The 16,029-nt window shown below is 38.9% G+C and overlaps 1 protein-coding gene and 1 pseudogene across 3 annotated transcripts in view; one reads left to right on the top strand and one right to left on the bottom strand.

Moving 5' to 3' along the window:
- Positions 1-79: 79 nt before the first annotated feature.
- DUSP14 (dual specificity phosphatase 14) overlaps positions 80-16,029 on the bottom strand; it is a 28,157-nt gene continuing 12,207 nt past the window's right edge. For 2 of the 3 annotated variants that reach the window (XM_039885918.1, XM_039885919.1), the window contains exons 2-3: positions 2,579-2,666; positions 80-1,430 (exon numbers count right to left, since the gene is read on the bottom strand). In XM_039885918.1, coding sequence (XP_039741852.1) covers positions 742-1,338 — 597 coding nt within the window. In that variant the 5' untranslated portion in view covers positions 1,339-1,430; positions 2,579-2,666 and the 3' untranslated portion in view covers positions 80-741. The remainder of the gene's footprint in view (positions 1,431-2,578; positions 2,667-16,029) is intronic. The other variant, XM_039885920.1, reaches the window with a different exon arrangement.
- On the top strand, positions 12,921-13,039 carry LOC120621380 (uncharacterized; annotated as a pseudogene).

The raw sequence follows: 16,029 nt of genomic DNA, 5'->3' as shown, positions 1-16,029 counted from the left end.
CCACAGCAGCCATATTTTAACGCAAGTATTGGAGAGTATCTTCCTTCCATCAACACATAGACACACACACACACTGAAATTCTTCTTAGTAAAAATTATAACGTGGTAAGCAGATAGGTTTATTAAAAATAATGCTAATATAGTCCTGGGGCACATTGATTCCAAGAGGATGTTTGCAGCAGATTTTATTATAATTAACAGCTCAATAATAAAGGATTTTTTTTTTAACTTACAAAGTTACTAAATAATAGAAGGGAAAGGAAAGAGTGGGGCTAATCCAGTAGAGACTGAAGCTGGTATCAATCTTCCCTAAGCACTTGTGTGGTCAGCAGCCGTAGGCAAAGCTTGTCTCTAAAGGGTTAATCAGGGCCCAAAGTGATTTTTGCACTGAGCTCCTCCTGCACCTGTCATGATGCCAAAAGGCATGGAATTCAGAATAGAGCAAAACCAAACAGTTTTATTAAACTGTTCAAATTATTAAAAATGATTAAAAGCCAGTTAAAGATTTTCATAAACACTATTCCAAAATGTTAGTGTTAAAAATGTTACTAGCAATGTATGCATTCCCCTTATGTTCCTCCCCTCCCTCCCTCTCAAAATAAACTTGAATACCCAGTGTAAAAAACACTTCAGGGAGAACCAAAAGTCAACCATGTGAAAAGAAAAGTGAAGAAGGGAACAGACGGTGTGTAGCAGATGCTGGTACTGCTCAAGGGGCTGCTGATGCAGGCTTTGGCGGCATTAAATCCCCCAGTAAGGCATCAGGTGTCGGGACTCTTTCTCATAAACGTCTGGAACTATGCCATAAGGTGTCTGTACCATTTTAACTGTCGACTTCCCAAAAAGCTGGCGCTCGTAGTCTATCAGCTGCCTCCAGAAGCCTACATTGGGCCTGATGACAGGCCTCCGGGCTTTCACCCAGTTGTACGCCTCCAGCAGGCACACACTGTGGAATTTCATCAGGTAAGCAATACAGAGAGTGGCCGAGCGGCTCACCCCTGCGGCACAGTGCACCAAGGTGGCCCCATGCTTCCTGCTCACACTGTGGATCTTGTCAGCCACTGTGTCAAAGTATAGTCCAATGGGGGCATGAGGCATGTCAGCCAGAGGCACTTTAACATATTCAAATTGGGGCCAGTTGAAATTGGGGATCTCAATGGTAGCATTAACGATGCAGGTGATGCCACGAGCCTGGAGGAGGTGCCGGTTGGAGGCCACACTGCCTCTGCCCAGGAAGAGAGAGGAGGTGATTTGAGCAATGCCTCCTATATCTCCCTCAGAAATCATCCGAGGGGCCATGAGAGTCCGTGGTAGCGTGCTGTGACCTCTGGAGCTCATGAAGACGCCAACAATCACACTTGCATCATTGGAAGCAAGACCAGAGTGTTTTGTTTTTCTCCACCAAGGAATCCGAAATTAGAATCTCCTTCCTGCAAAATACAGGTATCTGTCAGTATTTTAAATGCTATTGATTCATCATAGCCTTCTGCAGTGCCTGGGGAATGGGAAAGTGAAAGGATTAGAAATGGTGATTTTCTGTAATAAGAGTGTGCGCTTCCAAGGATGTAGACAAATCACTTTCTACCGATTAACAGGAAAAGTACCCTAAGACACCAGTGTGTAAAATCAATGTAAAAGCTCTCTGGTGATGGTTTAAGGCGGGGGAGGGTACTAAATGGAAATAAGTCATCCTATTTTAGGAAATGTGAAAGACAAAAACATGCCCAACTGGTTTCTGAACAACAATCTTGCAGGGTCTTGCTCTTATTAAAGGGAGTGATGTTCCTTGGTAATTAGGAAGAAATCAGAAATTCTGATCTTCCTATAGCCATGTTCCTACAATACACCATTACCTACCTCCACGTCTAATTCCAAACAGAGGTCTTACAAAGGTATAAAATGATAATGCATTAGGTAATATGTTCAATGAACTGCTTTTATGGACTAAAGATACTGAACTGGATCAGTTATAGGAAAACCAGGACATATGGTCACCTTAGCCCTTAATTATTAAAAAAACAAAAAAACAAAACAGCTACTCCTATCATATTTGTGACATCTGAACACTTCAGAAATCCAACTAGCTTTGGGTAACTTATGCTGTGGCATTTCCATGGAAATAATCCCAGGCACTTTGAAGGCCATGGTTTCAAATATTCATTCATCTAAGTTAATAAGCTGACCTGGCCCTGAGTTTGGTTAAATGATAACTTCACCTTCCTCAGCCAATTCTAAGCTCCAAGATGAATCCCACTGCCTTCAGATGTGTGTTGGAATTAAAATTAGTTTAATATTTACAGATCCATATTCTCTCATTAGTACAGTGTTTACTATAAAAGACATTCAGTATTATAACATATATAGCACACATTAGTAATAACAGAAAAGGAAATTACTGGTTTCCTGAGATTTTAGACACATCAATTCCTCTCACTGCAAATTCTTACCGCTTTATAGTCTGTGCCCACTGGATGTTTGCTTATCCCCACCCAGGGTACCGGAGGGATGCTCAAACTGATTTCAGTCAGATGAGAATATCCCTGGTTCCACAGACAGAAGTGGTGCTAGGGTTACTCACTTGTGAGGAATCTGATTACCCTGGAGTGCTGGGTCTGGATCCAGGCAGTCCTACGTTAAGAGTCTGATCAAGTAGATAGAAATCAGATCTACAGAAAGACAAAGAGGCAAGAATGTGGCCAGTCAGGAAGTTAAAAATAATTCCTCCGGAGTTTTTACTACTAAATTGGATTTGACCAGAATAAATCTAGGAAATGGAAAGCATGCTAAATATATCTAGATGTGCAATTAAAGAATACCAGTAAGAAACAGCAACCTAAGGCTCAGCTTTTCATTAATGACACATAACCCACAGTGTGACACATGTTAAGTACAGTTTTGGCTATGATGAAGACAAATTTTTGAAAGGAGATTCAGAGCTCACAACATACATATCAATGAATGTAAGGCAATGCTCACTGGGCCAGCAAGAGATGCAAAACAATCTACACGTCTCTTCCTTGTGCCCTCAGTCACCCCAGCAGTGTGGGAGACTGTGCAGTGTGCTAGACACCAGAGTGGGTACAACAGCTAAGCCAGGTGCTGGAAGACAGCTTCATGAAGAGCAATGCTGTAGATGTGGCTGCAGCCATGAATGCCAACTACAGGAGGTGATGTTGAGGAGAGCAATTTGAAATTTCGTTTTGTTTTCTCTTCCATGTTGGCCCTCTTACTCATTTATGTAACAATATGATGAGCACTAATGAGCATCATTAAAAATGTGTTCCTCCATCTGTCCCTCCTCTTTTCCCAGGTAACCATCACATTATTTTTATAGCTCTCTTGAGGCATAACTGGTACAGCTTGATCAAGTATAAAACTTGATGAGTTTTGACATGTACACACTCGATACACCATGATCTCAAAATAACAAACATATTCATCACTCCCCAAAATTGCCATCTGGTCGAGGACTTTTGTTTGTTGGGAGTTTTTTTTATTATTAATTTGATTTCGTTAGTATTTATCCATTTCTTCCAGATTATCCAATTTGTTGGCTTATTATTATTGGTAGTATTTCCTGATAATCCTTTAAATTTCTCTGGTGTTGGTTGTTACGTCTTTCATTTCTGATTTTATTTGGCCCCTTTTTTTCTTGATGAGTCTGGCTAAAAGGTTTATCAATTTTCTCTTTTCAAAGAACCAGCTCTGGGTTTCACTGAGCTTTTCTATTTTTTACTCTATTTATTTCCACTGATCTTTATTATTTCCTTCCTTTTACTCACTTTGGGCTTTGTTCTTTTTGTCATTTAGATATAAGATTGAGATTTTTCTTGTTTCTTGAGGTAGGCCTGTATTGCTATCAGTTTCTTAGAGCTGCTTTTGGCTGTGTTGGGGTTGTTGTGTTTTCATTTTCAGTTGTTTTGAGGTATCTTTTGATTTCTTCCTTAATCTTGTTAACCCATTCATTGTTTAATACCATGTTATTTAGCCTCCATGTGTTTGTTTTTGTTTTCTTCCTGCAATTGATTTCTAATTTCATACGACTGTGATTGGAGAAGATGCTGGATATGATTCCAATCTTAAATTTATTGAAACTTGTTTTGTGGCTTAACATGTGGTGTGTCCTGGGAAATGTTCCATGTATACTGGAAAAGAATGTGTATTCTGCTTTTTGGTTAAATGTCTTAAAAATATCAAGTAAGCTCATCTGGTCTAATGTGTCATTTAAGACCACTGTTTCCCTGTTGATTTTCTGTCTGGAAGATCTATCCACTGATGTGAATGAGATGTTAAAGTTCCCTATTATGACTGTTACTGTCAATCTCTCCCTTTATGTTCGTCAATATTTATATATTTAGGTGTTCCTGCGTTGGGTGCATAGATGTTTACAAGAATTATAACCTCTTGTTGGATTGATCCCTTAAACATTATGAAATGCCCTTTTTGTCTACTGTTACAGACTTTATTTTAAAGTTTATTGCGTCTGATCTAAGTATCGCTACCCCAGTTTTTTTTTCATTTCCATTTGCACAAAACATCTTTTACATCACTTTCACGCTGTCTTTCAGTCTGAACTGAGTGTCACCTAGGCAGCATATGTTTGGGTCTTGTTTTCTTATCCATTCAGCCACCCTATGTCTTTAGATTGGAGCATTTCCATTTAAAGTAATTATTGACAGATTAATGTAGTTGTTGCCATGTTATGGATTGATTTCTGAATCCTTTTTAGTTCCTTTCTTATTCTCTTGATCTTTTGAATGTTGATGGCTTTCTATAGTGTCATGTTTGGATTCCTTTTTTGTACTCTTATAGATTTTTGCTCTGTGGGTACTGTGTGCTTCATATATACCAAGCTATGTTTATAGCAGTCTATTTTAAGTTGATGGTCACTTAAATTCAAACACATTCTACAACCATTACTTGCCCCTTCCACATGTGGCTTTTGTCATTATTTTTTACTTGTGTGCATCCCTTAATTTATTGTTGTAATTACACATGATCTTCCTACTCTGGCCTTTTAACCTCTGTACTAGCTTTATAGTTGGTTGATCTATTGCTTTTACTAAGTATTTGCCTTTGTCAGTAAAAATTTTTTTCCTGTATTTTCTTATTCATATTTTTATCTTTTCTAGTTGGAGTCCCTTTAACATTTCTTGTAATATCGGTTTAGGGGTGAACTCCTTTAGATTTTTCTTGTCTGGGAAACTCTTTCTCCTTTGGTTCTAAATGATAGCATTGCTGGGTAGAGTAATCTTGGTTGTAGGTCTCTGCTTTTCATCACTTTGAATATTTCATGCCAGTCCCTTCTGGCCTGCAAAGTTCCTGTTGAAAAGTCAGCTGATAGTCTGTTGGGAACTCCACTCTATGTAACTAACTGCTTTTCTCTTGCTGCTTTTAAGATTCTCTATTTATCTTTAAAATTTGGCATTTTGATTACAGTGTGTCTTGGTGTGGGCCTCTTGCCATTCATCTTGTTTAGGGCTCTCTGTGCTTCCTGGACTTGTATGTCTAATTTCCTTTGCCAGGTTAGGGTAGTTTTTAGTCATTATTTTCCTAAATAGGTTTTCAACCCATGCTCTCTCTTCTGGCACCCCTATGACATACACACCTGATGTCCCTTAAAACCATCCTCATTTTTTTAGGTTTTTTTCCTTTACTTCTTCCAACTGGGTGTTTTCTGCTACCTTGTCTTCTAAATTGCTGATCTGATCCTCTGCTTCATCTAATCTGTTGATTCCTTCCAGTGTATTCTCATTTCAGTTGTTGTAATCTTCATTTCTAACTGGTATTTTATGGTTTCAGTCTCTCTGTTATAGTCCTCACTGAGGTCATCCAACCTCTCCTAAGTTCAGTGAGTGTCCTTATAACCCATGTTTTGAACTCTGTATCTGGTAGACTGCTCGTCTCCATTTTGTTTAGTTCTTTCTCTGGAATTCTGTCCTGTTCTTTCATTTGGGACATGTTTGTCTCCTCATTTTGGCCAACTCCCTGTATTTGCTTCTATATTGTAGGTAGATCTGCTACATTTCCCTAGTCACCTGAGCCGGGAGCTCTAAAAGTACCTCTTGTGTGCGTTGTTTGTGCCCTCCTGTTGTAGTCGAGCATCGACTGCTGTTGGCATATCAATGGATGGAACTGACCTTCAGGCTGACTGGCTGTAAGGGCTGGCTATAACTACAGTAGACAAGCTGTTGTGCTGTTGTGTGGTGTGCTGACCTCATGGAGCAGGAGTTGCTTTAGCAGGGCTCTGGTGCCAGGTGAGTCCACCCTTCAGGTATGTCATTTGTGGAGCTGTTTGGGTGGTGCTCTGGTGTAGTGCGTAACCAGCCACTAAGTGTGCTGGTTCTGGAGGCTCTCGTGAGGGGTTCTGGTGCAAGCCAAGGTCAGATGCCATTTGTACCCAGCCTGGGGCTGTCTGGTGGGAGCTACAAAGGGATCTATGGTTGGTTGCCACTTGTGCTGGACTTGGAGGTGCTTTAGAGAAGCTATGCTGCAAACTGAGGCCAACTGCCAGTAGTGCCAGACTTGGGACTCTTTGGTAGGCACCACAATGTGAACTGAGGTCAGCTGCCCCTTGTGCAGGGTTTGTGGCCACTTAGTTGAAGCTATGTTCGATACTAACACTGGCCACAGCTTATACCAGGCTTGGAGCTTACCTGATGAGAGTTACAATGGAAGTTGAGACTGGTCACCATTTGTGCTGGGCTTGAGGCCACTTAGCAAGAGGTATAGGGCATGCCAAGGCCAGACGCTATTTGTTTGGGGTTTGTGGACCTGAGAGATTTTAGGAAAGTCCACAGCACAAGCCACAGTAGGCCACTTGTGTGGAGAAACTGCTGGAAATAGCTCAGGTCAGGTATGTGAGTTGCGTTGGGCAGGGTTTCAGGGAATCACCAAGGCAAACAGTGTTAGCCAGGTTAATGGAGACTCAGATTTGACACACACCTGTGCTTGCTGGCTAGGTGTGAGGAGGACTCAAGAAAGCAATGGTGCCTGCCAGCTCTTCTATCCCTAGAGAAAACCACCCCAACCCCTGCCCCTGTAGCCCTCACCCTGAATGCCAGTCAGTTCAGTTTCTCTTAATATGTCCTGGTGCTCTTCAAGCTGCTGCTCCTGTTCTGGAGCCCAGAGCAAATGAGTCTGTGTGTGGCCCCTCAAGAGGAATGCCTGGACTCCATCTCACTTGCATGCAATTCCCACTGGTTTTTACAGCCAGATGTTATGGGGACTCTTCTTGGCACTGGGGCCCCAGGCTAAGGAACCAGGTGTAGGCCTGAGACCCCTTGTTCCTCAGAGAAGACCTCTGCAGCCAAGATATCCCTCCCAGTTCTTATTTGTCACATGTGGGTGTAGGACCTACCCGTTCTGTGTCTCTACCCTTCCTACCAGTCTCGTTTTGGCTTCTTCATATCCTTAGTTACAGGACTTCTGTTCAGCTAGTCTTTAGGTGGTTCTCAATGATGGTTGTTTTATAATTTAGTTATATTTTTGATGTGGTCATGGGAGGAGTTGAGTACAGCATTTGGCTATTCTGCTTTCTTGGCCAGATATATCTGTATACTTTAAAAGCTGCTGAGATCTTCCCCTTTAGAATACTGACAGGTATCGGCAGACCCACAACTACCAGGAGCCACTAAAAGTAAAATACGCTGCTTGGACAATCACAAAAGTTTGAGAGAAAACCAAGACTAGAGTACAGTTGAATGGTAAGGGTCATCTCCTATGCAAAGCCACTCCTTCAAGACTGGGAGAGGTGGCTGTTCTAATACACATAAACCAACACAGTCAATGAAAATGAATTTTAAAAAGGGAATATGATCCAATAGAAAAAATAAGATAAAACTTTGGTTAAAATCTTTAATAAAATATAAGTGATTTACCTGAAAAATAGTACAAAATAATGATCATAAAGATGTTCACTGAACTCAGGAGACAAATGGACTAAGAAAGTATAAGAAAGTACCAAATAGAAGTCACAAAGCTAAAGAATACATGAGAGGTGTTCAACAACAGACTAAGTGAAACAGAAGAAAGGATCAGTGAACTTTAAGCCAGGACAGGGGAACTGAAACAATAGAGCAGCAAAAATAATGCAACACACACACACACACACGCACACATGTGGGACAACATCGAGAAGAACAACATTCGCATTATAGGAGTCCCAAAAGGAGCAGAAAAACCTATTTGAAGAACTAATGGCTGAAAACTTCCTTAACCTGGGGAAAGAAACAGACATCCTAATCCAAGAAGCCCAGATAATTCCAAATAAGATGAACCCAAAAAGACCTACACCAAGGCTCATTATAATTAAATTGTTAAAAGTTAAAAAATAAGGAAAATCTTAAAAGCAACAAGAGAAAAACAAGAGAACCCACTAAGCAAATTTTTCAACAGAAATTTTGCAGAGCAGAAAGCAGTGGTGTGATATATTCAACATGCTGAAAGAAAAAACTTCAAGAACGCCCAGCAAAGTTGTCATTGAGAATCAAAGGAGAGAGAAAGTTTTCCAGACAAGTAAAAGTTACAAGACTTCACCACCAGCCTTACAGGAAATGTTAAAGGGATGTATTTAAGCTGGAAAGGAGAAAGGGGAAAATATATGAAAGTATAAAACTCACTGGTAAAGGTAAATATAGTAAAATTTAGAATAATGTAAAGGTGGTGGATTCACCAATTATAAAGCTAGTATGAAGGTTAAACAACAAAAGTAGTAAAAACAACTCTAACTGCCACAATTAGTTAAGGGATGTAAAAGATAAAAAGATGTAAACAGTGAGGGGGTAAAATTGCAGAACTTGAGAATGTGTTCAAATTTAAATTATCAACTTAAAAAAGACTGTTGTAAGTTGTTATATGTAAGCTTCACAGTAATCACAAACCTACAGTAGATACACAAAAGATAAAGGAATCTAAATATACCACAAAAAAATCATCAAATCACAAAGTAAGAAACCAAGAAAAGGAAAAGCAGAACTACAAAACAGCCAGAAAACAATGAACAAAATGGCAATAAGTACATGCTTATCAATAATCACCAATAAATGTAAATGGCCTAAATTATCCAATCAAAGGACACAGTGGCTAAACACTTTTTTTAAAAAAAAGGTTCATTTATATGCTATGTACAAGAGACTTCATACGTAAGGACATATGCAGACAAAGTGAAGAGATAGAAAAAGGTATTCCATACAAACAGCAACCAAAAGAAAGCTGGAGTGGCTACACTTAGACAAAATAAACTACCTAACTTTACAACTCAAAGAACTAAAGAAGAACAAAGTCCAAAGTTAGTAGAAGGAAGAAAATGAAGGTCAGAGCAGAATAAATGAAATAGAGGCTAAAAAGAGAGTAGAAAAGACCAATGAGGCTAAAAGTTGGTTCTCTGAAAACTGAAAAACTTTTAGACTCGCTAAGAAATAAAAAGGACTCAAAAAAAAATCAGAAATGAAATAATACCACAGAAATACAAAGGATTGTAAGAGACTACTCTGAACAATTTTACAAAAACAAATTTGACACCCTAGACAAAATAAATTCTTAGGACCATTCAACCTATCAAACTGAATCATAAATAAGAGAATCTAAACATACCAATAACTAGCAAGGATATTGAATCAGTAATTAACAACATCCCAACCAACAAAAGTCCAGGTCTAGACAGCTTCACTTGTGAATTCTACCAAACATTTAAAGAATTAATAACAGTCCTTTTCAAACTCTGCCAAAACACAGAAGATGAAATACAACCAAACTCATTTTACAAGGCCAGCATTATGTTGATACCAAAACCAGACAAGGACACCACGAGTAAAAAAAATTACATCATGCAAAATAATGCAAAATTCCTCAACAAAATATTAGCAAACCCAATTTAACAATACATTAAAAGGATCATATGTCATGATCAAATGGGATTTAGTCCAAGGATGGTTCAACATCTGCAAATCAACGTGATAAACCACATTAACAAAATGAAATATAAAAATTGTAAGATCACCTCGATAGATGCAAAAAAGCATTTGACAAAATTCAACATCCATTTATGGTAAAACTCAACAAAAGTGGATATAGAGGGAACTCAACATAAGAAAAGCCATATATGACAAATCCCCAGCTAAGAACATATTCAAAGGTGAAAAGCTGGAAGCTTTTCCTCTGAGATTTGGAACAAGACAAGGATGTTCACTTTCACCACTCTTAGTCAACGTAGTATTAGAAGTCCTAACCACAGCAATTGGGTAAGAAAAAGAAATAAAAGTCATCCAAATTGGAAAAGAAGTAAACTGTCAGTTTTTGCAGCTGACATATTATATATAGAAAATCCTAAAGACTTCACCAAAAAAAAAACTGTTAGAATAAATTAATTTAGTAAAGTTGCAGAATATAAAATCAATATACAAAAATCTGTTGCATTTCTAAACACTAATAACAAACTATCAGAAAGAAATTAAGACAATCCCATTTACAATTACATCAAAAAATAAAATACTTAGGAATAAATTTAACCATGAAAGATGTGTACACTAAAAACTATAAGACACTGATGAAAGAAAATGAAGATGACACAAATAAATGGAAAGATATCCTGTGGTCACAGATTAGAAGAATTAATATTGTTTTTTAAAATTCGACAGATTCAATGCAGTCTCTTATCAAAATTCCAGTGGCATCTTTCACAAAAATAGAACAATCCTTAAATTTGCACGGAAACACAAAAGATCCTAAATAACCAAAGTAATCTTGAGAAAGAAGAACAAAGCTGGAGGCATCATCTTCCTTGATTTCAAATTATATTACAGACCTACAGTAATCAAAAAGTTTGGTATTGATATAATAAGACAAACATAGATCAAGGTAACAGAATAGAGAATCCAGAAACAAATCCACACATAAATGGCTAATTAATTTACAACAAAGGATCCAAGAATATACAGTGGCAAACAGTCTCTTCAATAAATGGTGCTGGGAAAACTGGACAGCCACATGCAAAAGAAACTAGACTTTTATTTTACACCATACAAAAGCATTAACTCAAAACGGGTTATAGATTTGAATGTTAAGACTGAAACCACAGACTCCTAGAAAAAAAACATAGAATGTATATTCCTTGGCCATATGTCTTGATAATTCTTTGGATTTGACAACAAAAGCAAAAGCAATAAATGCAAAAATAAAACTGAGTGGAACTATATCTAACTAAAATGCTTCTACACAGCAAAGGGAACCATCAACAAAATGGAAAGGCAACCTACAGAATGGAAGAAAATACTGGCAAATCATATATATCTCATAAGGAGTTAATATCCAAAATATATAAAGAACTCATACAACTCAAAAGGGGGGAAAAATCTGATTTAAAAATGGGCAGAGGATCTAAACCGACATTTACCAAATAAGACATACAGATGGTCAACAGGTACATGAAAAGATGCTCAAAACATCACTAATCATCAGAGGGATGAAAATCAAAACCACAATGAGATATCACCTCACATCTGTTAGAATATTAACAGATGGTGAGGATATGGAGGAAAGGGAGTCCTTGTGTAATTGTTGGTGGGAGTGTAAACTGGTGCAGCCACTACGGAAAACAGCACGAAGGTTCCTTAAAAAATTAAAAATAGAATTACCGCATGATCCAGCAATTTCACTTCTGGGTATTTAGCCAAAGAAAGTGAAAACACTAACATAAAAAGATATATGCATCCCATGTTCATTGCAGCATTGTTTACAAATAGCCCCGATATGGAAACAACCTAAGTGTCCATCAACGGATAGATGGATAAAGAAAATATAGTATATATAAACAATGGAATATTATTCAGCCATAAAAAAGAAATCTTGCCAGTTGCGACAACATGGATGGATCTTTGAGGGCATTACACTAAGTGAAATAAGTTAGAGAAATACAAATACTGCTTGGTATCAGTTATATGTGAAATCTGAGCGGAAAAAAGCTCATAGATACAGAGAACAGATGAGTGGCTGCCAGAGGAGGGGGGCTGAATGAGTAAAGGGGATTAAAAGATACAAACTTGCAGTTATAAATACATCATGGAGATGTAATGTACAGTAATAACTACAGTTATTACTGTATTGCATATTTGAAAGTTTCTAAGTAAATCTTAAAAGTTCTCCTCACAAGGAAAAAATTTTAAATACAAGTTCACAGATATTAACTAGATTTATCTTGGTGACCATTCTGCAATATATACAAATATCAAATCATTATGTACACCTTAAACTAATACGCTGTACATTATACCTCAATAAAAAATTGAAAAAGTTATAGTTTTATAATGTGTTCTCAAATTTGTGTGCAAAATCAGAATCACCTGGAGGGTTTGTCAAAATAGACTGCTGAACCCCAACTGCAGAGTTTCTGATTCAGTAGTTCCAGAGCGGGACTCGATAACTGCCATTTCCCAGGTGATGCTGATGCTGCCGGTCAGAGGACACACTGAGTCCACTCCTGAGGTGGATGCTGTGATGCACCACCCAGATTCCTCCCTTCAAGCTGAGGCACTCAGAATGCTAGTGCTGGGAGAGCACAAACCCCTTCCCAGAAACTGCCTTTGTCTGAAGGGAGCTACCTCACCCAAGGTTATACCCCTCTTCGAGGGCCCACATCTGATAACTAATGATACAGGTGCAATCGCATCATGAGCAGGAACAAGAAAGTAGTCACATAAATAAGGTATAAGGATATGTGTGTTACATAGAAATCAGCAGAACGTCTATGTGAGAACATCCTGTCCTGCAGCAGAGCACAGTCTCTTACCATTCCAAGACTTTCCCTGGCAGAATCCTAACAATTTAAAAAGCAAAGTCGCTATGGTAATAAACACAAAATTAGGCTTTCAAACTGCTAGTGAGAACTTCTTCCTCAGTGTGGAAAATCTAAGGATGCTAATCAGGTCTACGGCCATGCCACCCTGAACAAGCCCAATCCCATCTGATCTCGGAAGCTAAGCAGGGTTGAGCCTGGTTAGTAGTTGGATGGGAGACCACCTAGGAAGACCGGGTGCTGTAGGCATTAAAAACAAACAAATGATAAATAAATAAGCAAGCTAATCAAATTTCCAACCAGGTAATCTAGTTACTGCCTAATTAATAGGGACTCAGTCTTGTGGTCTCCCAAATAATCATTCTGGGAAGCCACCTGCCCTCCTGAGGATCCGAGGCTCACTGGCCTTTTCAGCAGGAAGGTCTTCATCAAGGGCCAAGGGTAAATAATGGGTGAGCCGGAAGCCTAGTTTATTCTGTTAACTCATTTGTTGGGCAGTGATAGGGTACTTGGTGCTGCAGGGGAAAGAAAACAGATTGTGAGTCCTCAGGGCAGAATCCAAGTGAGACAGACATGATGCTCCCTCCCTGCTGCTGCTAGTCAGTCTCATGCCAACGAACCTGCTTTAAATGCCAAAGCTGGGTCCAAGGTTTAGAAAAACAACTTCTGCCAGAAAGCACTCGGAGGGCACAGATATTACAGATGCTCCTCTGATAAACAGTCCTGACCCCTTTTACAGATCGGAAAATACAAGGTTCAGAAAGGGTGAGATGACTTCGACTTGGAGAACACAAGTAATTGAACCAGAAAAACTTCCTGATAGCAAAGGGACCTTAGCAAGGAGTAGTTCCACAGTAAGCCTTAATTTGCTTCAGTTCTAAGATTAGCAGATTCTGATCATAAAAAATAAAAGAAAATATGGGTATTACATCACAGGTGTGTCAAAATCAACTTAGTAAATGTGTACTGGAAGATAGAGAAAGGATATCTATTAGAGTAAAAGGTTGACCCATGTTTGAGGGATCAAAGATTGCAAGGTGCTCTCTGAGTGAACATACCACTCCCACTGCAGCACACTGGTCTCTGGGAGGAGAATGACCAGAAGCAATGTCCACGTTGCTGTCCATGGTATTCAATTTAGCCCTCCCAAGTTGCTCTGGCAGCTGCATTTACTTCCTGGAGGGAAAAATGCTTTTCTGGCCAGGGGTAGGGGTTGGGGTGAAGTGAAAAAGAAAAAGAAAGAGCTGTCCTAAACCAACCCCAGAGAGGTACTTTTATAAGTTATAAGCAATATCTCATCAGAGATGATGCTGGTCTCTTTGAATAATAAATATCAAAGTGCTAAGTGCTAAACAAAACGCAGAATTAGTGTTTGCCCAGTGGGCCTATAATCTCAATAATACCCAAGCTACTCCTTGCATTGGGAAGCTCCTGGGATGTGGGCACCAGCCTCATGTTAGCACCAGCGTCCATATCTGGAGCAGACTCAGAATTGCTGCCAGAGTCACAGTCTGTTCAGAGCATCCATCTCAGTGCCATGGAGGCTACTTTCCTTTTTTAAAAAATCATGACAAAACACCACCAGAATCAGCAGTGAAAGAACTGAAATTCTATCTACTGTTTTCCCTCTTCATGTTGAATAAGCATAAAAATACCACAATGGTGCTAGAGATGACTCTGTAAAATGACCTGACAAATATTTTTAGCTTTAGGAATTTCAGAGGGTCACAGTATATACTGGAGGCATATACTGTTATTTTTTATACCTGAAAAACCTAACCACACTTTCTCCTTCCATTAAAGTAAATGTTTATTGAGTTCCTTAAAAAAAAACAACAAGAAAAACCTTAGTCACCCTTTTAAAAACAGAAGCATTTTAGCCTACATTGCCATAAAATAAACACTACTTTTCTCATTAATTTTCATTAATTAATCAGAAATGTGTTCCATTTGGGAAAAAAAAGTTAATACATTCTTAAAAATAAAAATCACAGTGTGGCAATCTTTCATTAAGGGGAAAATTTTTTTTTCTAACGAACATTAAGAATAAAATTCAAATGTTGAGTTATATTAAAATAAAAGGAAATAAAACATTCACAAATTATTCTCAGTCATCTGGAAAGCTTTAGTAATTTGGCTAAAACACCTCAACATCTTACATTTGGAGGAGGGGTGGTTTTTGCTTTTTCCCACCGTATAAATTAACTGAAATGATGGTGCCATGGGATGAGGATAAACACACACAAAGCTAAAAGTCAGCATTCTGGTTTGGCCACAGATATTCTCCCAGTGTTAAACATAGCTGCAGAATAACTACCTGTGTGGCCGTGACCTGGCTGGCCATCCTGATGGCCTTATGTGGACCACCAGCCCATTAACTGAGCCTAGCAGACACAAGCCAGCTGCTCGATGGAGAATACACCATAACCCAAAGAAAGACGTGGGCAATCCACCTGATGAGAAAGAGAGGTGGGTGGGGGGGGAGCATGCCAATATAGTGACACAGATGCACAGACATTAACAAGTTTAGTTCCATACGATAAATTCATAAATTATCATGTTAGAAACAGAATGAGTAGAGTAGGGAAAAGAGACTATCAATAACTATAAAAGGTGGAGGTATGTATTTGTTTGGGTATCATGGGGTAATCTGTTCACATTTGGAACTGAATTTTTGAATTTCACCCTCATCCACCTGGGTGTACAAATTACTTTCATTCATTCACACTGTATTTACTGAGTTCATGCCATGTGTTCAACACTATTCTAAGTGTCGTCGGGGACTGTGACAGAATGTATTTGCCACACTTGGCCACAACAATATCTCCCACTCTACATGACCTTCTTAACAACATGAACAACTCAACCAAAAGAGTAGAAATGATGTTTCTGAGGCTAGATTATTCTACCTTGTTCTCTTGAGACTTGCTCTTGGAACTCAGCTGCCATGCTGTGAGAAAGCCCAAAGAAGCCCAATAGAGTTACCACGTAGAGAAGTCTCCATGGGTGTTCCAGCCAGCAGCCCAGCTGAGGTCCTAGCTGATAGCCAGGATCAATGACTAAATACATGAGTAAAGATACTTCAATGATTCCGGCTCCCAGCCATCACTGAAGTCACCCCCAGGCTTTGAATCTCCTACCAGGGGCCCCGGCAAAGAAAAGCCCCTATTATGTTAAGTCCAAATTCCTGAACTAATGGAATCTGTCGGCAAAATGTAAATGATCATTTTTACACTGAG

The sequence above is a fragment of the Pteropus medius genome, unplaced genomic scaffold (genome assembly GCF_902729225.1).
Source record: "Pteropus medius unplaced genomic scaffold, Ma_sr-lr_union100, whole genome shotgun sequence".
Lineage (NCBI taxonomy): Eukaryota > Metazoa > Chordata > Mammalia > Chiroptera > Pteropodidae > Pteropus > Pteropus medius.
Note: the sequence above shows the minus strand (reverse complement) of the source record. Positions and strands in the feature narration are given on the sequence as shown.